At 45.1% G+C, this 23,413-nt stretch overlaps 1 protein-coding gene across 3 annotated transcripts in view; it reads left to right on the top strand.

The window, feature by feature from the left end:
* LNX1 (ligand of numb-protein X 1) overlaps positions 1–23,413 on the top strand; it is a 226,713-nt gene that overhangs the window by 102,926 nt on the left and 100,374 nt on the right. For all 3 annotated transcript variants that reach the window (XM_068278564.1, XM_068278563.1, XM_068278565.1), the window contains 3 exons: positions 445–695; positions 3,955–4,110; positions 17,956–18,158. In XM_068278564.1, the coding sequence (XP_068134665.1) occupies positions 445–695; positions 3,955–4,110; positions 17,956–18,158 (610 nt within the window). The remainder of the gene's footprint in view (positions 1–444; positions 696–3,954; positions 4,111–17,955; positions 18,159–23,413) is intronic.

Genomic DNA, 23,413 nt, shown 5'->3' with positions numbered 1-23,413 from the left:
GCAGCTAATCTTGTCAGATTTGACAATAATGTCAGAAACACCTGATCTGCTGCATGCTTGTTCAGAGTCTATGGCTAAAAGTATTAGAAACAGAGGATCAGGAAGATAGCCAGGTAACTGGTATTGCTTAAAAGGAAATAAATGTCAGCCTCCATATACCTCTCACTACAGTTGTCCTTTAAGGAATTCATGAAGAGATGTACTGGTCCAAAAGAGTTCTAAGCCCTGCTGTAAGTGACAGGGACATATAAGAAAAATAATTAATAGTTCACTTCAGTGCAGGGCAAATGTACATCTTAGATGTATGTATACACATGTATTTTAAATGTTCTAATTTTTAACAATAGTGGTCCTTTAATATAAAGAGCTTTCTGTGTTGCATCAATCAGGATTTGTAGAACTGTAGTCACTAATGTAGACTTCATCTTTTTTCCATTCTTATAGGTGTAAAGGTGCATCACACTATGGCCTTACCAAAGAGCGCAAAAGACGTTCACAGGACGGTTCCCCAGACTGCAGCTCCTCACTGGACTTAACTGTAGCAGCTCTGTCACCAGAACTATCAGCTGCCTCTGCAGCTGCAGCCTTACTTGGTGAGGAAACCGGTCAGGACAACCCTGTCTATAGCTCACCCGCAGGAGACAGCCATTTGGAAAGCGGATCTGAAGAGCACTACAGAATAAACCGGAATAGGAGTAAGTCATGATTACCTCTCTTCAGCTTTATTGCTTCCATTCATTATCTCTATCGCAGCAGTCATGTCATGTTAGCAGTAATTTACTTTGGTATGAAGTACGACCTATTAGGCCAGACTTGTCTGACATCTCTAGATGGAACACAACAATGATGCCTTATCATATTAAACTAGGACTGGAAGAAAGGTTCAAACTGCAAGACATAAAATATTGCATGATAAGCTGCTTGTTTGCTTTTTGTTGTGTAATATTATTAAAATTCTCAGGATTGGAGGACAGACAGAGTGTGATGGATACAGGGGTGTAACTATAGGGAGAGCAGACCCTGCAACCACAGGGGGTGGGCAGAGTTGTGAGGGGCCCTAACTACTAATCCTCCCTTCCTCCAATATTGGGGATCATACTCTAAATCAGGTGTTTTTCTGGCTATACAGTACTTGTTAAAAGTGTGAAGATGAGGATGGCCCTTGTTTTATTACCCTTGTGAGATGGGCCGCAGGAGAGGCAAGGGAAGGGGTGCGAACATTGGGGCCCTACCAAAGATTTGCTGGGGTGCCCCATGAATTGTAGTCACACCACTGGATAGATCCCCCCATAACTGGCACCCTCTATAAAATTTAACTATATATATATAGTTATATATATATATAGAGAGAGAGAGAGAGAGAGAGAGAGAGAGAGAGAGAGAGAGAGAGAGAGAGAGAGATTTTAAAATTTTTCCGACGGAATTCCGTATAAGTCGGAATTCCGCGGAATTGACCCGGTATACTGTCGGAATGGAACGGTAACGGAATTTCTATATGACGGAATGCGGAATTGTGCCGGAAACGGAAATGGGCTATTCCGACCATGCCTGTTCACATGTACACCACTTTGTATTGGTCTTTCATGTGGAATTCCAATAAAATTGATGCATGTTTGTGGCAGTAATGTGACCAAATGTGGAAACCGTCAAGGGGGCCGAATACTTTTGCAACCCACTATATATATATATATATATATATATATATATATATATATATATATATATATATATATATATATATATATATGTATGTATATACAATAGGAGCATAACACAATGACTACTGAATATGGTATGGATCAGATTGTGAGCTCCTCTGAGGGACAGTTAGTGACATGACTAAATACACTTAATACATGCTGTGTTGGCACCATATAAGCATGCAATATTAATAATGTCACAGCACTTGTATAGTAACTGATCACTAGCCATTGTTATACAGTAGAGGTATGGCTTTTGAGTTTGTTCACAATCAGAGCGTTTTCACTTTTTTTAAGCGCTGGCCATTTTTTAAATCACTTTAAAAGCGCTTGTGTAATATTGCTCTATTTGAGTGTTCTCACATGAGCAATGAGCTTTTTATTCCGAGCACAAACGTGTGTCCTGCACCATTTCTAGAGCGTTTGCACTTCAATTCAAGATATAGGGAAATCACTAAGCGCTCTAAAAAGCGCAAATCATTCTGAAAGGGAAAATCATTTTCAAAAGCGCTCACAAAAGCGCTCAGCAGTCAGCACTTGCGATTGCGCTGGAGATTTCTAATGTGAACAAGGCTTTAGTTATTATTTTTTTTATTTATTGAACACAAAAATCATACTTCCCACCACCTAGTTCTACCACCTGAGGGATTACATTCTAAGGCAGAACAGAGAACCCTCCAGAGGTCAGTGTCAAGATGGGGATTTTCTTTACATGGTATCAGTTAGGATTAGCTGAACGATGATGAGAAGAAATCATGACAACCATATTAGACAGCCAAAATTGGTATCAAAATGCACAGTGCAAATTTACACGTACTCCGCTTGTAACTAACAGGTCCGGTCACATGTCATTACACTGGTGCCAGGAACTAAGCGCAAATTTACATGGAGATAGCAGCTGTAATCATTGATATGCAAATGATTCCAAGTTAAAGATTCATTTTTTTTTTGCAATTTTATGCAGATTTATGGAGCGTGAATATGTAGCTGCATGAATTTTCATAAAATGACCATAATATTTGCTGCAACTTAAAATGATTAACATATTATTATTATTATTATAATGCTTTATTTATAAAGCACTAACATATTACACTATCTCATTGACCTGGCCTCCCCTTTTACCTAGGATGGCCACCTAGTATACTCACCAGGCAGTTCTCATTTTGAGAAGTATGTGTCTACTTGGCGGTGTTCATTCAAGTGCAGGAAGAAGCCAAGAGATGGCTCTCCCTGTGCTCAGTAATGTAGGGAAATATAACAAATATATTTCCCTACTGATTACCTAATTTACCCCTCTAGTGGCATAACTTGGCGTCCAGTTATTGACGTTGCACAAATTATAGAGATTTTACTGAAATACTCTCTGCTCCGCTATAGCTGTAATTGACATTACCATCTATGGCGGCACCCAAATCAGGCACTGCGTGGCGCGGATAAAGATGAACTTCAGCCTAAACAAACATACTGTCATTAAGTTACATTAGTTATGCTAATTAAAATAGATTGGTAATATAATCTCTTACCCACCCTGTTTTAAAAGAACAGGCAAATGTTTGATTTCATGAGGGCAGCCATCTTTTTGGTTGAGAGGAGGTGACAGGGAGCATGAGACACAATTCCAACTGGCCTGTGTGCTGATCACCCCTCCCAGTTGCTAGGAACCTTGAATAACATAAGAAATCCCATCATGCTTTGCACAGCATCAGGGAAAAAAAGCCCGGGCAGTTTTCTTTGATGGGTGTAGCTTAGCTAAAAATGCAGCTTTGGTAAGAAAAACAAAGTTCTGATGCTGTAAAACTGTTCAAAAAACACCAAGCCTTTTCAGTTCTGCTGAGTAGATTTTTAGTCCGCAGGTTCACTTTAAGCCACCAAAGCAACCTGACTCATTTTCTGAGACCACATTGTGCAGCACGCTATGGGTGTGATCACTGTATATGAATTGACTTATGAGTACCAGCTATGACATGAACACTGTATCGACTACATACTTTTAAATTTATATAGCACTGAGGAATAGCACAGAGTACATAGACCGTGCACATTACACATTTGCTACTTGTAACCTAAGTAAAAACTAGTGATAAATCTGCCTACAATCCCTATATGGGGCCCCCGGCTGTCGTGCGGACCAGTGTTTGTGATACAATCCTATAAGCCATTTGTCTGTTAATTAAAGGAAGAGAAAACCGTTGTGAGCTTCTATATACCAGACCTAATAAAACAAATGCTGAAATCCTCTTTCTACTTTCAGGCCGTAACTTTGAGCGTTCTACAGTCAGGAGCCTGTCCTTCAAGAAGCTGAACCGAGCGCTCAGTGTCCTGAGGAGAACGAAGAGTGCTGTAGTGCATACTGCCGACAGGGAGCGAGGGAGCCTGCAAAATGCAAACCTCACAGAAGATTGTATAGGTCTGGAACAACAGCTCTTATGCATATTCATTAATGTCTCTGTATCTAAAAGGAGAAATGCTTAGGTTGCACATTTCATCTTGTTAGTGTCTACTTTTTCTAGGCTGTTTCGAAAGGAACCCGAGGTGAGAGACATGCAGAGGCTGCCATATTTATTTCCTTTCAAACAATGGCCACAATTCACTAAGATCATACTAGTGATAATAAGGCAGGAGAAAACTTATCACACATCAATCAGTATTTTACATGTTAATTCGCTATAGAAACTTGCCTTATGAACAGATACAGTAGTGATAAGCAAGTGTTATCTTATCACTCCAATCAATAAATTATCACCTCTGTAGTTATTCTCACATGCAGTAGACAGGAAGGGGAGGAGCACACACAGACAGAATGTAGCCCCACCCCTTCTGCTGCCAGGATGATTACAGCTAGCCTGTGTAGGACAGCCAGGGAAGAAGAGAGAGAGGTTTTGGCTGTGTGTGTGTGTGTGTGTGTGTGTGGCTGGGTCTCTGTTTCTCAGTGTATGAATTTCTGTCAGTGTGTGAATTTTTGTCTGTGTGTGTGTGTGTATGCTTGGTGTCTCTCCCTCCATCTCTGTGTGCATGCTGTGTCTATTTATTTCCATACAGAGTCCCCTTCTGCATAAACTAGTAAAAAAATAAAGCAGTCAGCTTAGAACGCTTCACTTTTCATTGCTGTCTGTAGTAATGCTCCACTTAACGACAGCTCAGGCCAGGTGATAATTCCTCACACAGTTTACAGTTGGCATCTCATGGATTCCTCTCTATGAATTAACATCCGGTCTTTAACTTTAGATTTATGTCTTTATTTTAAGGATTGAAACCTTAACTTTAGAAATCACTCCTTAACTTAAGGACAGAATCCTTATTTTAAGGTTTGCCTGAGGTAAATTGCTTAGTGAGTACTAAATGTTTTTATTACCATATGGATAACAGTAAAAACATTACAGAATTGTTATTAAAGACAGGAGATGAACTTAGTGAATTGTAGCCAATACCAGTTGCCTGTCAGCTGCTCATCTTTCTGGTCAGTAGTGTCTGAAACACACAGTCAAAGACATCAGTTAGACTTCAGTCAAAGACATCTAATCTGCAAGCTTGTTCAGGGTTTATGGCTTAACCACTTAAGGACCAGGGGATTTTCCTATGATCGGTGCTGCGCGGGCTCTCCAGACTTCCCCCCCCCCTTTTTTCCCCACTAGGGGGATGTCCTGCTGGGGGGGTCTGATCGCCGCTGGCTATTTCTGCTTAGCGGGGGGGGGGGGGCTCCTCAAAGCCCCACTCTGCAGCGATTTCCATCCTCTCTGCCCTTATCTGCCTCTCCCGCAGGCTATGGGCTGCGCAGGACGGATATCCATCCTGCGCCGTCTAGGATAGGATTCAGCCTATCAGATGCCGGTGATCCCCGGCCAATCAGAGGTTGGGGATCACCGATCTGCTTTATGGCGCTGCTGCGCAGCATCGCCGTATGATGTAAACAGCGGGGATTTCTTCCCCGCGTGTTTACATTTCGCGTGCGAGCCGCGATCGGCGGCTCACAGTCTGTTCACAGAGACACACTCCGTGAACTGACATGGAAAGTAATACCACTTACGACCTGCCGACGCCTATCGGCGTTAGGCGGTCGTTAAGTGGTTTTAAAGTATTAGAGGCAATTGAACATCTGCAATATTTAACCACTTCTGTGCCAGGGGGTGGTTTTGCTGATCGGTGCTGCGTGGGCTCTCCAGCCCGCAGCACCGATCAGCTAGCAGCCACGGCGATCAGACTTCCCCCCTTTTTTCCCCACTAGGGGGATGTCCTGCTGGGGGGGTCTGATCGCCGCCGGCTGCTTGCGCTTGCGGGGGGGCTCTTCAAAGCCCCCCCTCTGCAGCGCTTCCTGGCCTCCTTCCCCTTCCCTCCCTCTCCCTCTGTGAGCGGCGCAGGACGGAACTCCGTCCTGCGCCGGATAGGATAGGCTTCAGCCTATCAGGTGCCGGCGGTCCCCGGCCAATCAGAGGCCGGGGATCGCCGATCTCCTCTACGGCGCTGCTGCGCAGCAGCGCCGTATATATGTAAACACCGGGGAAGATCTTTCCCGTGTGGTTACATTTACCCTGCGAGCCGCGATCGGCGGCTCGCAGGGTGTTCACGGAGACACGCTCCGTGAACTGACATGGAACGTTTCCATGCAATCCACTTCAGGATTCAGGGGCGTCGTTAAGCGTACGCCGAATCCTGAAGTGGTTAAAAGGTATCAATATGTCAGCCCCCATATGTCTCTCACCTCAGGTTTAGGGTGGTCTGTGAACTCTTGTGTAATGTTCTGCAATCCAAACATAAGTTTACTAAAATAGTCAACAGTTCCTGCTCATCACGGCCACAAGCTAGTGGGCATCCAGCCTGGTAATCGCAGCCAGGGGCATAGCAATTATCTGCTATGGGGCACTGGAGCTGAGGGAGCCCAGGTGGTACCTGATGTATTCACTTAACTTTCTTGTGTTCCGCCACCCTCTGACTATCTGTACCTATGGACTATATGCAGTGTAGATTGCACGAGAATGTAAATTGCCAATTAACTCATATCCATAGGCTAGGGGCATGTGGCAGAGCTAAAGAGTGCCGATATCTGAGAGCCCCATGAAAGTTTTGCTATGGGCCCCATAATCTCTGGCTACGCGAATGATCACAGGTACAATAAGCCGAGAGATTCCAAATTGCAATTCCACAACTTGAAAAATATGCCTGGATGGTTGGTGGTTATAATCTGCTGTGTCCGTTCAGGTATCTGTTGGTGTCTGACACACAGCAAGGAAGACCATAGCGTTCATGTCCATTTTCCATGCAAAAAGTCTTCCAGGACAGGACTTTGTGTTCTGCTAGGTCCCAACTCGAAGATGACTGAACAGATCGAATAGATAACATAGAATCCCTCAACATGTCTGTTTATCTGTCAGTCTCCATTGCAGAAAATGGTCTGATTTTGTCCCAAGTGGGAACCCAGCCTTATCCTGCCAATGCATAGAGCTGAACCAAGGCATAATCTTTTCAGCCAAAGAGGATTTTCTCTTTAATAGCCAAGCAATCTGTACTAGATAACTCCTCATTTATCTTTAGGTTCTGCGTTCCGAGCTGTCATACTGCCCATAGAAGCTCTCCTGGGGGCCTGATAGCTCTGTGAAGTGTGGACCTTTGCTTGGTACTACTGTGGTACAGCATGTTGTTTTCAACAATGAAATCTACTTTTAGCAATACTTCAAACACGATTTGTGATGTAATCACATCTGGTGGGCATTCTCAGAAGTAATCATTGACAACTTTTCTGGCAAAGCTAATCTTTACATATTTTCCTGAGATGTAGCCAAATGACTGGGGCAGCAAGGTGATCCCACCACATACCGAGCTGTAATAGTTGTAGTACTGCTGCTCTGCTGGAGGCTCTATCATACTCCCAAGTCCCAACTAATATAAAGCAGATAGAGGCAATGTTTATAATTGATTGTATAAGGTTGCAGGGAAGTAAGAGGGGATGAGTGGGGTGGGGACAGGCAAAAATGGCGCACAGCGCCAATGGTGTCAGAATGGCGCTGGCGCTGCACTTAAAACGATATTTATCGTTTTATATGTTAATATTTTTTTTTGCAAGGATCGGGCTGGAGAGGCAGTGGGCTGGCAGCGGGGGTCGGGCTGGAGAGGCAGCGGGGTCAGGGTGGAGAGGCAGCGGGCAGTGGGCTGGCAGCGGGGTTCGGGCTGGAGAGACAGCGGTGTGGAGGGAGGATTACGCAGCATGTGTATACATTACCTCGTCCCGGCCGGCGATCGCTCCTTCACTTCATAGCTTGCACGAGTCCTGCATCCAGCCAATCACCATGCGGCTTCAGTTTCCGCATGGTGATTGGCTGGATGCAGGACTCGTGCAAGCTATGAAGTGAAGGAGCGATCGCCGGCCGGGACGAGGTAATGTATACACATGCTGCGTAATCCTCCCTCCACCCCGCTGTCTCTCCAGCCCGACCCCGCTGTCAGCCCACTGCCCGCTGCCTCTCCACCCTGACCCCGCTGCCTCTCCAGCCCGACCCCCGCTGCCAGCCTGCTGCCTCTCCATCCTGACCCCGCTGCCAGCCCGCTGCCTCTCCATCCTGACCCCGCTGCCAGCCCGCTGCCTCTCCATCCTGACCCCGCTGCCAGCCCGCTGTCTCTCCAGCCCGACTTCTGCTGCCAGCCCGACCCCCTCTGCTAGCTCCCTGCATTGTTCAATGGCACACCGTTCTGCTGTTTTATAAAAGGCTATTTACCATTTTAATGTATTTACATTAAAACAGTAAATAGCGTTTTATAATCGGCAGAACGGTGGGCCATTATTTCCTCCGCGCCATTTTTTACTGTATGCGAGTGGGGTATCCAAGGATTGCACTGGAACGCTATAATACATAACTGGGCAATGCAAAAGTTACAATATGCAGTGCTGAGGTTTTCTGAAACAGAGTTACATTAACACAGAGGGCGTAATATTGCACCCTGTACACTACACTGCACTCTTGACGTTTGCCCGGACAGTCTGTGCCCTGGCATCTCACTGACCATCTTTAACTATAGGGGGCTTAGATGCTTTCCTTGCGTTGAAAGACATCCATGGCTACAATTACTAGGTGATGCCTAATGATGTTGATCCAGGGATTTTATCTGATTGCCATCTGGAGTCGGGAAGGAATTTTTCCCTTTAGGGGCTAATTGGACCATGCCTTGTAAGGGTTTTTTCGCCTTCCTCTGGATCAACAGGAATATGTGAGGGAGCAGGCTGGTGTTGTACTTTATACTGGTTGAACTCGATGGACGTATGTCTTTTTTCAACCAAAATAACTATGTACTATGTACTAATGCTCACCATTACTATAGTAGGCTAGTGGTATAACAGTATGTTTATTATTATATATTGTATTTATAAAGCGCCAACATATTACGCAGCGCTGCACACTAGATAAAAGGTTTAACATACAAGGTGTGAGAGAACGCGGAAAAGCCGTCGCGTGTACTAGCAGCAAGGCGGCTGATTCCGCGTCCAACGCGGCGGTCTGCACGCGAAAGCGTGCATCTAGTGACATGGCAGAACGCGGAAAAGCCGCCGCATGTATTGATAGCAAGGCGGCTGGTTCCGCGTCCAGCTCGGCGGTTTGCACGCAGCAGCGTGCAGCTGGGGTGGCTGAGACTGTTAGTTCACATAGGTTTAGGAATACACGCGCGCGCTGAAAGGCAGAACTTTTATGATGGCCAAGGGGGGGAGATCAGCTGACCAGGCCGGTCAGCTGACCTCAGAGCTGGTAACTATTGGTTGATCACTTTAGGGTGGCACCAGAGAGCACTGCTCTATATATGGTTACTGCTGGCCACTCTCAGATTGTCTGCCGTTGCGATCACGACGTGGAAGCACTCAGACCTTAGTCAGATAGACAAGACAAGACAAATAACATTTATATTGCGCTTTTCTCCTTGCGGACTCAAAGCGCCAGAGCAGAGCAGCAGCCACTAGGGCGCGCTCTATTGGCAGTAGCAGTGTAAGGGAGACTTGCCAAAGGTCTCCTACTGAATTAGTGCTGGCTTACTGAACAGGCAGAGCCGAGATTCGAACCCTGGTCTCCTGTGTCAGAGGCAGAGCCCTTAACCATTACACCATCGCCAACTGCTGTGTTTGAACCGGGTGGACCTGGGAATTCACACTGAGCCAGATTACTTGTGTTATTATTCTGTTATACATCAGACTAGTTCCAGGGTGTAGAGACCACAGACCTCATACCGAAGACTAGGGAACTTGTGTTATCATTCTGTTAAACATCAGACTAGTTCCAGGGTGTAGAGATTTGTTATGACCTGTTGCTTTCCTGACTATTCCTCTGCTTTCTGATTCGGTACCACGCATATCTGATATTCCGTTGCCAAACCCTGCCTGCCCTGGATACCGAATCAGCCTTCTGTCTTTGTACTTTGTCTGTCCGTGTGTTGCTGACCTGGCTTGCCCGACCTCGAGAGCTATCTCTCTCCACTAAAGAGATAGTCTCAAGATCAGTCAGTGACATCCACCTTCAGATGTCACTCACTCTCTGTTCCTTCCTACCTTCAGCCTGACTCCACCCCTTGGAGAGTCTCAGGCTGCTGGAAGGTTTCTGTACTCTATAGCAGTACTTCCTGTACTGCCTAGGCCACCTGCTCCTCAGGTGGGTTGCTCAAAGTCATACTGTTACACCAAACACTCACTATATATATTTAGAGGTGTCTAGAGGTTAGCACTATATCTGTATTATTGGCGATTCTGCAGATCATCCATAATCAGGTATAGATCTGTATTCTTGGTGATACTGCAGATCACCAATAATTAGATTCTCTCTGCGAGCTGACACCGATCGTTACAGAATGGCAGACCAAACCCAAATGGACGCACTTTACAGCCGTCTTGATGCACTCACCACCTTGGTGGAAACTTTCATCCGAGTGCTGGACAGTCATCAGACTCAGATCAACGCATTATCTGGGTCTATACAAGTCTTTCTGACGGCTGTGAACACAGTGCGATCTCCTCCTAGCACAGACATACGTATGCCCGTACCTGAAAGGTTTTCTGGTCACAGATCTGACTTCCAGAATTTTAGAAATAGAGTGTTGTTGTCATACTTTGAGTTGAGACCTAATTCTTCTGGAACCATGGCACAGAGAATTACGTTTATTAAGACTCTGTTGTCAGGGGATTCCCAGACCTGGGCATATAATCTTCAGCCAGGGAATGAGGCTCTAGCCTCAGTTGAGGAATTTTTTAAAGCTATGGCTATAATTTATGATGATCCGGACATTGCCTCTACCACTGAGCGGAAGCTCAAGACTTTACGGCAGGGCAAGGGTCCAGGGGAAAATTATGCAGCTGAGTTCAGGAAATGGGCAGTTTCAGCTAGATGGGACTCATTCGCACTTCTGGACTGTTTTTTGTCAGGGTTGTCAGACGCGGTCTCTGATCTAATATTGGGTCACCCCGAACCAAAGTCTATTGATGAGGCCATTTCATTAGCAGTCAGGGTTGACCGTCGCTTACGTTATCAAAGACAGACTCGGAGTAGGAACGATGTGAGATATGTTTCCTACGCCGCGCCTCAACCTGATTCATCTCCACCTGATTCATCTCCACCCGATTCACCTCCACCAGAACCAATGCAGATTGGGCGGTCGAGATTGTCCCGAGTGGAGCAAAGGCGCAGAAAAACAAAGCAGCTCTGTCTATACTGTGCAGAGGTGGGTCATATAGTGCAGAGTTGTCCCAAGCAGTCTTTGCCTCTAGGCGATAAACGTTTGCTCCTCCCTTGTACTATATCTTGGAAGGATAAGACAGAGACCACTGAGGCCTTCATTGACTCTGGCTCCGCAGCCAACTTTATGGATAACGAATTTGCTAAGAAATTGGGGATCCCAATTTCCCCGTTGAAACAACAGATTCTGGTCACTGCAGTGGACGATTCCCATATGCAGAGTAACCACCCTCTGTCTCAGACCCCAGAGTTGAGGGTTACGGTGGGGGTGTTACATAAAGAGAATTTACAGTTTCTGGTTTTGCGAATGACAACCTCCACGACCATTCTTGGTATGCCATGGTTACAACTTCATTCGCCTCAGATCAATTGGGCTACAGGTCAGCTAACGAGCTGGTCTACCCATTGTTATCGTCATTGTCTAGTGAAGGTAACCTTGGGTAAAACCAAGATTCACATGGAGGGATTGCCAGATCAGTATTCAGAATTTGCAGACGTGTTTTGTCCCAAGTCAGCAGATCGACTTCCTCCACACCATCCTTTTGATTGCCCCATTGATCTCAGGTCTGGTTGTATGCCCCCTAGAGGTCATCTCTATAATTTATCTGGGCCAGAGAAATTAGCCATGCAGGAATACACCCGAGAAAATTTAGCTAAGGGCTTTATTCGTCCTTCTCGGTCCCCAGCAGGGGCAGGTTTCTTTTTTGTGAAAAAGGATGGAGGCCTGCGCCCATGCATTGATTATCGGGCATGAATAAAATTACAGTAAAAAATCGTTATCCTCTGCCCTTAATAGACGATTTGTTTACCCAGGTCACCAATGCTAAGATTTTCTCTAAGCTGGATTTGAGGGGTGCATACAACCTTGTGCGTATCAGGGACGGTGATAAATGGAAGACGGCCTTTAACCCACCCGACGGGCATTACGAGTACCTAGTGATGCCCTTCGGGTTGTGTAACGCCCCGGCCGTCTTCCAAGAGCTGATTAACGAGGTCTTCAGAGAGGTATTGGGCAAATTCGTCTTGGTGTACTTAGACAACATACTAATTTTCTCATCCAACCTCTCAGAACACAGGAAACATGTTAAGTTTGTGTTACAGAAGTTAAGACAAAATATGCTGTACGCTAAATTGGAGAAGTGCATTTTCGAAGTGACCTCTGTCGCCTTTCTGGGGTACATAATTTCGACCTCTGGCCTCTCTATGGACCCTGGAAAAGTCTCAGCTGTCTTGGAGTGGCCTCAGCCTGTGGGACTGAAGGCTCTCCAGAGATTCCTGGGGTTCGCCAACTACTACAGGAGGTTCATAAAGGGGTACTCCACGGTGATTTCACCTCTTACCAGTCTCACCAAGAAAGGGGCAGATACTCACCACTGGTCCCCTGAGGCCCATGCTGCCTTCTCCGCTCTGAAGAAACTGTTCTGTTCTGCACCCATACTGAGACATGTTGATGTCACCTTTCCCTTTATCGTGGAGGTAGATACCTCAGAGGTAGGGGTAGGGGCTGTGCTGTCTCAGCGATCTGGTTTGCAGGGAAAACTGCATCCTTGTGCCTATTTCTCCCGTAGGTTTTCACCCGCAGAGAAAAACTACGATATAGGCAATAGGGAACTTCTAGCCATCAAATTGGCCTTTGAGGAATGGCGACATTGGCTAGAAGGAGCAAAACATTACTGTTTACACTGACCACAAAAATTTGGAGTACATTGAGGGTGCTAAGAGACTTAGCCCCCGACAGGCCCGGTGGTCATTATTTTTCTCAAGATTCAGATTTGTAATCATGTATACCCCTGGTAGTAAGAACATCAAGGCGGATGCCTTATCCAGGTGTTTTGAGCCTGAGACAGCACAGCCCTCAGACCCAGAGACCATTGTCCCTCAGAAAATGGTTCTGGCAGCCACTGAGACCTGGAAAGACTGGACAGTCACGTTGGGTCCGTTCCAACAAGATGTACCAGAGGGGAAGCCTGAGGGGGTCATGTTTGTACCATTGCCTTTTCGCCTACAAATATTGCAGCTGTTCCATTCCCACAAGAATGCTGGGCATCCTGGGGCCACCAGAACCCAGGATCTCATTGCGAGATGTGCTTGGTGGCCGTCATTGGCAACAGACTGCAAGGAGTATGTGAGAGAATGTGCAGTGTGTGCTAGGAGCAAAAAACAGGCTGACAAGAGACGTTCCATAGAATGGGAATTTCTTCCAGGAGACCTGGTCTGGGTGTCCACACGACATTTGGCTCTAAAGCAACTGTCACCCAAGTTATGTCCTAGATTTGTGGGTCCTTTTCCAGTGACCAGGAAAATCAATAATGTCATTTATGCCATTGATCTCCCTACCAGCATGCGAGGTGTGAGATCATTTCATGTGTCCCTGCTCAAGCCGGCACGTGGATTCCACTCCCCCCCCCCCCCCCCGTGTTGATTGATGACCAACCTGAGTATGAAATTGAGAAGATTCTATCCTTGAGGACAAGGAGGCATGCGCTCATTCTCACCTCCTGAGCCATAAGCAAATGTTAGTCTCCAGGATGGAGTCTGTGGGCCCCCAACACCATTCCCCTTTCCCGCCCTTCCCCTCTCCCCCAGCTTTCCCCCTCCCTTTCTTCTTTCCTCATATTTTCACTCTTTTCTTCTATTTTCTACCTCCTATCTTAATTTTTAGGGCATCTGCCCTCCAAACAGTATAAGATGACAGGACAAGTGGGTTAAGCTGTGCCATGCTGTAACATATTACGTTATTGTTGGATGAGTTGCCTAGGGCTAACCTAACGAGGCTTTTATTTTTAATTGAAAGACTCTACTATACTTGAGCAATGTCTTCTTACTATATTGGTCCATGACCATTGTTGTATGTATCTATTTTTGAGAACTCAATAAAAATATTGAAACAGAAATTGAGAAGATTCTGGACTCACGGCTTGTGCAGAACTCTGTGCAGTATTTGGTTCCCTGGAAGGGGTATGGCATAGAGGAAAGATCTTGGGTCCCAGACTGTCGTATGCACGCAGAGGAGTTAAAAAGGGAATTCCATAACTTGCATCCTGGGAAGCCGGGTAGGAGATGTCCGGAGTCCACTCCTCAGGGGGGGGTACTGTGAGAGAACGCGGAAAAGCCGGCGCGTGTGCTAGCAGCAAGGCGGCTGATTCCGCGTCCAACGCGGCGGTCTGCACGCGGAAGCGTGCATCTAGTGACATGGCAGAATGCGGAAAAGCCGCCGCATGTATTGATAGCAAAGCGGCTGGTTCCGCGTCCAGCGCGGCGGTTTGCACGCAGCAGCGTGCAGCTGGGGTGGCTGAGCCTGTTAGTTCACATAACTTTAGGGAACTTGTGTTATCAATCTGTTATACATCAGACTAGTTCCAGGGTGTAGAGACCACGGACCTCACACCCAAGACTAGGCATTGTTTGATATTTGTTATGACCTGTTGCTTTCCTGACTATTCCTTTGCTTTCTGATTCGGTTCCACGCATATCTGATATTCCGTTGCCAAACCCTGCCTGCCCTGGATACCGAATCAGCCTTCTGTCTTTGTACTTTGTCTGTGTTGCCGACCTGGCTTGCCCGACCTCGAGAGCTATCTCTCTCCACTAAAGAGATAGTCTCCAGATCAGTCAGTGACATCCACCTTCAGGTGTCACTCACTCTCTGTTCCTTCCTACCTTCAGCCTGACTCCACCCCTTGGAGAGTCTCAGGCTGCTGGAAGGTTTCTGTACTCTCTATAGCAGTACTTCCTGTACTGCCTAGGCCACCTGCTCCTCAGGTGGGTTGCTCAAAGTCATACTGTTACACCAAACACTCACTATATATATTTAGAGGTGTCCAGAGGTTAGCACTATATCTGTATTATTGGTGATTCTGCAGATCATCCATAATCAGGTATAGATCTGTATTCTTGGTGATACTGCAGATCACCAATAATCAGATTCTCTCTGCGAGCTGACACCGATCGTTACACAAGGTAGGACATACAGGAAACTCAGGAACTCACAACAAAATAAGATCATGCAAATGTCTTTGATAACAGTAGTTCAGTGTCATTGGTCAACATAGGGACTGTTCTAGTCCACAAGAGGGGTGACAGACAGTAAGATTGCATAATCAAGCTGAGGAGGAAGGTGATAACACAGGATAACACTATCTCACCAACATAATCTGAGGGGATTGACACGCTAAAGCCCAATTTACACGATACGATTCTTTGTGCGATTCGATTACGATTCTGTTTACGATCCGATTAAATCCGATCTGGATACAATTCAATTCGATTTGCCATTGCAAAACAATGGCAAATGTAATTAAATCTAATCTCGATCAGACGTGTCGGATTTAATCGGATCGTAAATAGAATCGTAATCGAATCACACAAAGAATCGTATCGTGTAGATGGGGCTTAAGCTCCGCCTCAAGCACGAAGCGCTCCCCGGACTGAGCAGAGGGGATTTGGGGGGTATAAACCCCTTGTTTTGCCACGGGGATGCGGCAGTTTAGCAGGGCTTATAGTGCTTAACATGATTACAAGTTAAAGTGAATTTAGACTTGCTTTAGTGTCTCTTTAAAGAGACTCTGAAGCGAGAATAAATCTCGCTTCAGAGCTCCTAGTTAGCAGGGGCATGTGTGCCCCTGCTAAACCGCCGCTATCCCACGGCTAAACGGGGGTCCCTTCACCCCCAAACCCACCCCCGCAAACCTTGGTCGTGGAATTGGTCATTCCTTGAGGCAGGGCTAACGGCTGCAGCCCTGCCTCCAGTCGTGTCTATCAGCGGCGCATCGCCACCTCTCCCCCGCCCCTCTCAGTGAAGGAAGACTGAGAGGGGCGGGGGAGAGGCGGAGATACACGCTGACAGGCGCGTGGGGCAGGGCTGCGGCGGTTAGCCCTGCCCCAACCAGGAAGAGGGGATGCGCGGCACGCAGGGGGATTTGGGGGTGAAGGGACCCCCGTTTAGCGGCACGATAGCGGTGGTTTAGCAGGGGTACACATGCCCCTGCTATCTATGAGGTCTGAAGCGAGATTTATTCTCGCTTCAGACTCTCTTTAAGTAGGGATGATCTATGAGATTCATATAATTTCTCCTTGCATTAAAAATTTCATCGCAGTGTTATGCAGTTTGAACTTGGACCAATAAAAATTGACAGGAAGTTATTTTGATTTGTACAATTACAATCTCTAATTATTACTTCCTGCCCAGCATATACTGAACATTTACAGTATATGTGTAAAATTGAGTATATGTATACAGTATATCCCAAGCTGATTCTTGTTTGTGTTATGAAAACTATCAATAATCCCTTGATTCATGAATCGACCATGAATCATGAATCGACCACCGGCACCTGTGCATGCCCACCCGATGCAGAAACGCCGCTTGCACCTATAAACGCCATACACGGTCATGCACATGACCGCAGGGCACCCCAATAACGCCTCTCCTTCACTGCAGGGAGTGGATGGCGGTTTTGCACAGCATGGAGTCAGCTGCTGCGCGCATCTGCGTCTACGGCTAGCGTTACAACTGTCAATTAGATATATAGATGATGTGCCCCTTACAGACTGAGTCACTAAGTAAAATGAAAACCCTTTTCCAGTTTAACAAGAGAAAATCAGTTGTTATGATTTTATTGCATATGCTGCAGCGTTTTATCTATTCGCCCAGCCATAGTGTGTTACATTTTTCAGGTCACCTAATGTGGGTGGTCAAGCACAATATACACCCCTCAGGCTTTCTGATGCGCGCTGCATTTCTTTGGGAAGCTTTGCTTTAATGAAAGCCAAAATCAACAGAAAGGACAGATAGGCCTTAGTATAAGCGACTATGGAGAGAATTTCATTTTGTTACCTAATTTAATTTCTTGGAGCTAATATCAACTTACATGCAAAGCAATTGAATATTATATGTAATACAGTATATAGTCAGAATGTTTGCGATGTATAAAAGTAGAGACTTTGGTTCCTGATAAAAGCATCATTTTCTTTAGTTTTCCAGGATATATATCAGATCTCAACACCTAGAGATAAAAATGCTGAAGACATATTTGTCTTTTAAATATTTTTCACTTCTAGGAAACTAAAATGGTACACTACCCGTATCAATGTAATGTAGCTGTACCATAAACAATTCTTTATGGCAGAAATTTTCTACTTTTACCTTTTTTTTTTGTTTTTAAAGGACACTTGAACAATAACAAATCATGACGACACTTGAAGTGAGAGGCATGTGAAGGCTGCCATATTTATTTCCTTTTAAACAATACCAGCTGCCTGGCAGTCGTACTGATCTCTTTGGCTGCAGTAGTGTCTGAATCACACACCTGAAGCAAGAATATGGCTTATCCAGTCAGACTTCAGTCACAAACATCTGATCTACATGCTTGTTCCGGGTCTATGGTTAAAAGCATTAGAGGTAGAGGATCAGCAGGACAGCCAGGCAATGTGCATTGTTTATAAGGAAATAAATATGTCAGCCTCCATATCCCTCTTACTTCAGGTGTCCTTTAAATATGTGTTTGTTAACAAAATATCTTTTGAATTAATGTTACTTTACATTTTTTGTCTTCCAGTACTGCCACATTTGTCACACCTAATTCCCGATGGAGAGATTACTTGTATTAAAATCAATCGCTCAGATCCCAGTGAATGTCTCGGCATTAGAATTGTGGGTGGAAATGAAACCCCTTTGACCCAAATCATCATACAACATATCTATCAGGATGGTGTTATTGCGCGAGATGGAAGGCTTCTTCCGGGAGACATGATTTTAAAGGTGAGGGGTGTGTGTGTGTACGTGTGTGTGTGTGTGTACGTGTGTGTGTGTGTGTGTGTGTGTGTGTGTGTGTGTGTGTGTGTGTGTCTGTGTGTGTGTGTGTGTGTGTGTGTGTGTGTGTGTGTGTGTGTGTGTGTGTGTGTGTGTGTGTGTGTGTGTGACTGTGTGTGTGTGACTGTGTGTGTGTGACTGTGTGTGTGTGACTGTGTGTCTGTCTGTCTGTGTGTGTGTGTGTGTGTGTGTGTGTGTGTGTGTGTGTGTGTGTGTGTGACTGTGTGTGTGTGACTGTGTGTGTGTGTGTGTGTGTGTGTGACTGTGTGTGTGTGTGACTGTGTGTGTGTGACTGTGTGTGTGTGACTGTGTGTGTGTGACTGTGTGTCTGTCTGTGTGTGTGTGTGTGTGTGTGTGTGTGTGTGTGTGTGTGTGTGTGTGTGTGCGTGCATGTGTGTGCCACGATCTGCAGTCTTTAGCCTTGTGATTAGCCTGGTAGATCGATTCGGCCTCGAGCCAGCTGATAGCCTTGTTTTCCCCGCTCACTCTGCCCGCTACGAGATGTCACTCATGCCACTCCGTCGGCTGTCTTTTCCCCTGCATAGCAACAGAACACGTCACTAGCAACAGAACACGTCACTAGCCTATAGGCTAGTGATGAGTCTGTACAGTGTTAGCTCTGCAGTGTCGTCCAAGGGACCCAATCCCTGCTGGGAGACATGCTTTGTACGTGCTATTAGGCTCAAGAGATAATGGACTTAATTAACTCATAGTGCATAGCCACACGCAGAAATATTGCCACCCACAGGGATCAGGGTTTGATCCCTCAAGCTACAGCTTGAGTCTGGCTGCTGATGGCCGTACAGCCTCATGCCATGATCTGTTGCTATGGTGCGGGTGGGGCTTCCAGTGGGAGGGGTAAGGAGGGGAACAAAGCATATTGGACAGCTGTAAACACTAAAATCTCGGTAGAGGCATTCCCAACCCGTTGCCTCAGCCAAGAACAATTTTGCATATGTACAAGCCTTAGGATCTGGTACATATCCCAATAGATGATTCAGTGATTCAATAAAACAATCAGATTGTCCAAGAAACTAAAGTGAATTCTTCTGCCAACGGATGAGCAATTACCAATAAACTGTCATTTTATTGGTTGTTAAGCAATCAGACATGGCGGTAGTCATTGATCGTGCACAGGTCATGCCATGTCTGCAAGGCATCGGTAAATATAATGTGGCCGGAGCAGGAATCCAAAACTTGGACTCATGGATCCTACAGAATTAATTAAAATCAGTAGTACACTGTATTGTTTTTGATATTGAACCCAGGGGACGTGTTAAAGCTGCTTTGTTAAAAAAAACAAAATGGAGAAAATAAACAGCTGCCAAACTAGAAAAGCAAAATACAAGGGAACATCTGCATGTTCACTTAGTAAGAGAGTGAATCCAGCTGTAAGGCAGTGACACCTCCATTATGACTATGTAGCATGGGATAGAGCCACAAATAACAGCTTCCAACTCTCAGTAAAGGACTCTTCTTGAGATACAAGAATCCATGGAGTGATTCACCTCCTTGCTATGCCCCCAAATCAGAGAAAACAAATTTGAGTTTGACTGACCTTCAAACCACTAAACCACTGACTATACTGATTGTCTTCTAAATGATATGCATGTTTTCCCAAAAGGCTATGAAATGCAGAACGGACATAAGATGTTCATTAAATTTCCTTGTTCAGTTCTACTCACAAAAAAGCTGATCGGTCCAGCATAATTTTTTCACTATTTTTTTCCTAAAGAGAAAGGTTACATAGTTATTTGGGTTGAAAAAAGACATACGTCCATCGAGCTCAACCAGAAAATAAAGTACAACTCCAGCCCGCTCCCTCATATATCCCTGTTGATCCAGAGGAAGGAGAAAAACCCTTACAAGGCATGGTCCAATTAGCCCCAAAAGGGAAAAAAATTCCTTCCCGATGGTAATCTGATAAAATCCCTGGATCAACATCACTGGGCATTACCTAGTAATTATAGCCATGGATGTCTTTCAACACAAGGAAAGCATCTAAGCCCCCTTTAAATGCAGATATAGAATTTGCCATAACTACTTCCTGTGGCAATGCATTCCACATTTTAATCACTCTTACTGTAAAGATCCCTTTCCTAAATAAATGGCTAAAACGTTTTTCCTCCATGCGCAGATCATGTCCTCTAGTCCATTGAGAAGGCCTAGGGACAAAAAGCTCATCCGCCAAGCTTTTATATTGCCCTCTGATTTTTATATGTTTATACATGTTAATTAGATCCCCTCTAAGGCGTCTTTTCTCTAGACTAAATAAATCCAGGTGTGACCTCATTCTCTCCTTTCCTTCATCAGTGAATAGTTAGGTGCACACAGATGTATGCAGTTTGCTTGGCGTAGCTATGGGGGGGGGGGGTAAAGGGGGGACATATGTCCCTGGTGCAGCAGTGTGAGGGTGCTCAGTGCGGTCACCGCACCCAATCAGAGAGATGGCTCGCTGGTGTCTCAGTGCCCCCGCTTCTATCCCTCCCTCCCCCCTCTGCAGAGGGGTGCGGAAGCATTAATAGCAGCAGAAGACTCACCGGCTCCAACGTTCCAGCCATGACATCATCTCTCCTCTGCAGCGAGCCCAGCATCCTCTCCTTGGTAACAGTGGCACGTCTTGCCACATGACATGACACCACTTTTACCAGGTAGAGAACGCTATGCACGCTGTTGAAGAGAGGTGCCATCAATGGAATGCTGGAGCCATTGGGTCTTCTGCTGTCATGAACACATCTGGCTTTCTAAAGGGGGGCACATCTGACTATCTGAACAGGGGTAGGAAACACATTTGGCTATCTAAATGGGGGAAGGGGGGTGCATCTGGTTATTTATAGGGAGCACATCTAACTACCTGAACGGGGGAAAGGGCACATCTAACTACCTGAACGGGGGAAAGGGCACATCTGGCTATCTGAAGGTGGGCACATCTAGCTATCTATAGAGGTGCACATCTGGCTATCTTAATGTGGCACATTTGGCGATCTAAATGGGAGAAAGGGAGGGCTCCACCCATGACCACGCCCACATTCTGGTGCATGGCCATTTATTTTGCATGGCCGCAAGGGCCGAGAGCAATCTGCGCATGCGCACTACCTAGACCGACCATAAGGGAGCAGTGGGCATAAGGAGAGCTTCCTACACATGCCTGTCCTACCATTTTTAATTTTTTTAACAGTGCTAAGGTATACTTTAAGCCCATAGGTGAAATTTGAGTATCATCCCACTTTTAGTTTGAAGTTGCTTATCTTAAATTCTTTAGAACTTTTCCTTAGAGGTCTGTCAGGCAGGGACATTTGTGCCCAGGGACATGAGATGGCTGCATCCCATGTCTGCATCCATAATATTGTATAGTCGCGCCTGTCCTCTGCAAGCCCTTTTCATTATCTGTTCTATGAAATTGCCTATGATCTTGTTTTGGTTATTTTTACACATCTGACCGTTTTGCGGTAATCAGAAGGTACACTGCTGTGTATAAAGTGTGTGTTGCAGACATAATATCTGTCTGTGATGATAGCTATAGTATATGCCATGCCTTGTCCTAGCTCCAGGCACTTGTCTCAGCAAAATGCCTTTATCTTTATCCTGCTCAGATCTACGGATCTTTTGCTGTCTCGAATGTTTTCATTAGAGGCATATGCTAAAAAATAAGGCTTAGCTATCACACAGCAAGGCAGCTGTCAATCAACAACATATCCCAGCATGCCTTTATCTCCTATCATGTGCAATGCACATATAGAGGTGTTCATTACCAGCATAACACCAATTAAAGGGAATATGAAGTGAAAATAAACGTATGATATAATGCATTGTATGTGTAGTACAGCTAAAAAAAATATAACTTTTGTAGCGTAGATATCAGTATAATCTTGTTTCCAGTACAGGAAGAGTTGAGAAACTTCACTTATCTATGCAAAAGAGCTTCTCTGAGCTCTCTGACTAATTTAGTCAAAAAGCAATACTATTTTACGAAGCACTTATACATCAAAGAAACAGTAAAAGACCACTTCAGATAAGATTTTACTGCAGAGAAGTTCAAAGGTTTAATTAGCTCTGCTCTGTTTCATAGTTTAAAATGCAGAGTGTAATCTGGAAACTGTAAATATTAGAGAATGATGCAATGTTATAAAAAAAAAAAAAAGCTATATAACTGAAAATAAAAGCATGAGACTCTTTTCTTTGCTACTAATGTCCTATGAATTATCCATACTACACATACAATTCATTATATCATACGTTTTTGTTTTGTTTTTCGCTTCAGTGTCACTTTAAAAGCTAATAAATTGGCTGAAGGAGGGCTCCCTGTAGGTCCAGGGGCCCCAGTGCGGTCGCATCCTCCGCATCCCCTATTGCTACGCCACTGACACAATACACAGATACACAGAATGCAGACACACAGTATACAGCCACACAGTATAAAGGCAGGGTCCTTACAGTGTATTGTTAAAAATGTTTCTGGGTATCCATAACACATTCTCCCCAGATTCCCATGAAAGGTGAGGAGCCAGGAACTGACATATACTGCATTCCCAACTGACCAATTCCATGTGCCTTTATTTTGCACATTAGATGTGATGTGAGCACACACTGCTAACGGGAGAGTCATAGTTATGCTTTATGTAAGGAAGCAGTCTCTGAATCCCCTCCACAAGCAGCTGCTAGCAGGCTGATACATCTCCTTGTTGCCAGGCACACTATCCATAGGAATGCACTACTGGCCTAAACTGAATGCTTCAGCCCACAAATGCTCTATATCATTCACACCTTAGTTAGTTTTAGATTATTATAATTATTATTATTTATTATTATTATTGATTTATGTAGCATCAGTATCTTCCATGTGTTAATTATTATTTTTAGCAGAAGTAATAGTAGTAGTGGTAAGTAGTATTACTTTTACTACTTTTGTTGTTATTCAGGCTTATGCTCTGTGGATTACCAATGGCTTCAATTCACTAAGCAGTTTAGACTAGTCTGCTGGTGTTTTTTAGTCTACTGATGGTTTGGCCAGTTGCATCAAAGGGGAATTTACTATTACCAAATGTTTTAGACCTGTTTTTAGACCTGGTCTAAACCATTTGGTAATTAGGTGGGTAAATGCGGGGAAATGATCAAAAGTTCACAAACAAGTAGCTATGACTGACATCCTTCTCCTCTGATGAGCTCTCCTCTGCATACAATTAAACTCCTACATAATTAATTCA

The sequence above is a fragment of the Hyperolius riggenbachi genome, chromosome 1, assembly GCF_040937935.1.
Source record: "Hyperolius riggenbachi isolate aHypRig1 chromosome 1, aHypRig1.pri, whole genome shotgun sequence".
Taxonomy (NCBI): Eukaryota; Metazoa; Chordata; class Amphibia; order Anura; family Hyperoliidae; genus Hyperolius; species Hyperolius riggenbachi.
The sequence above is the reverse complement of the archived record's forward strand: the minus strand, read 5'-3'. Positions and strand labels throughout refer to the sequence as shown.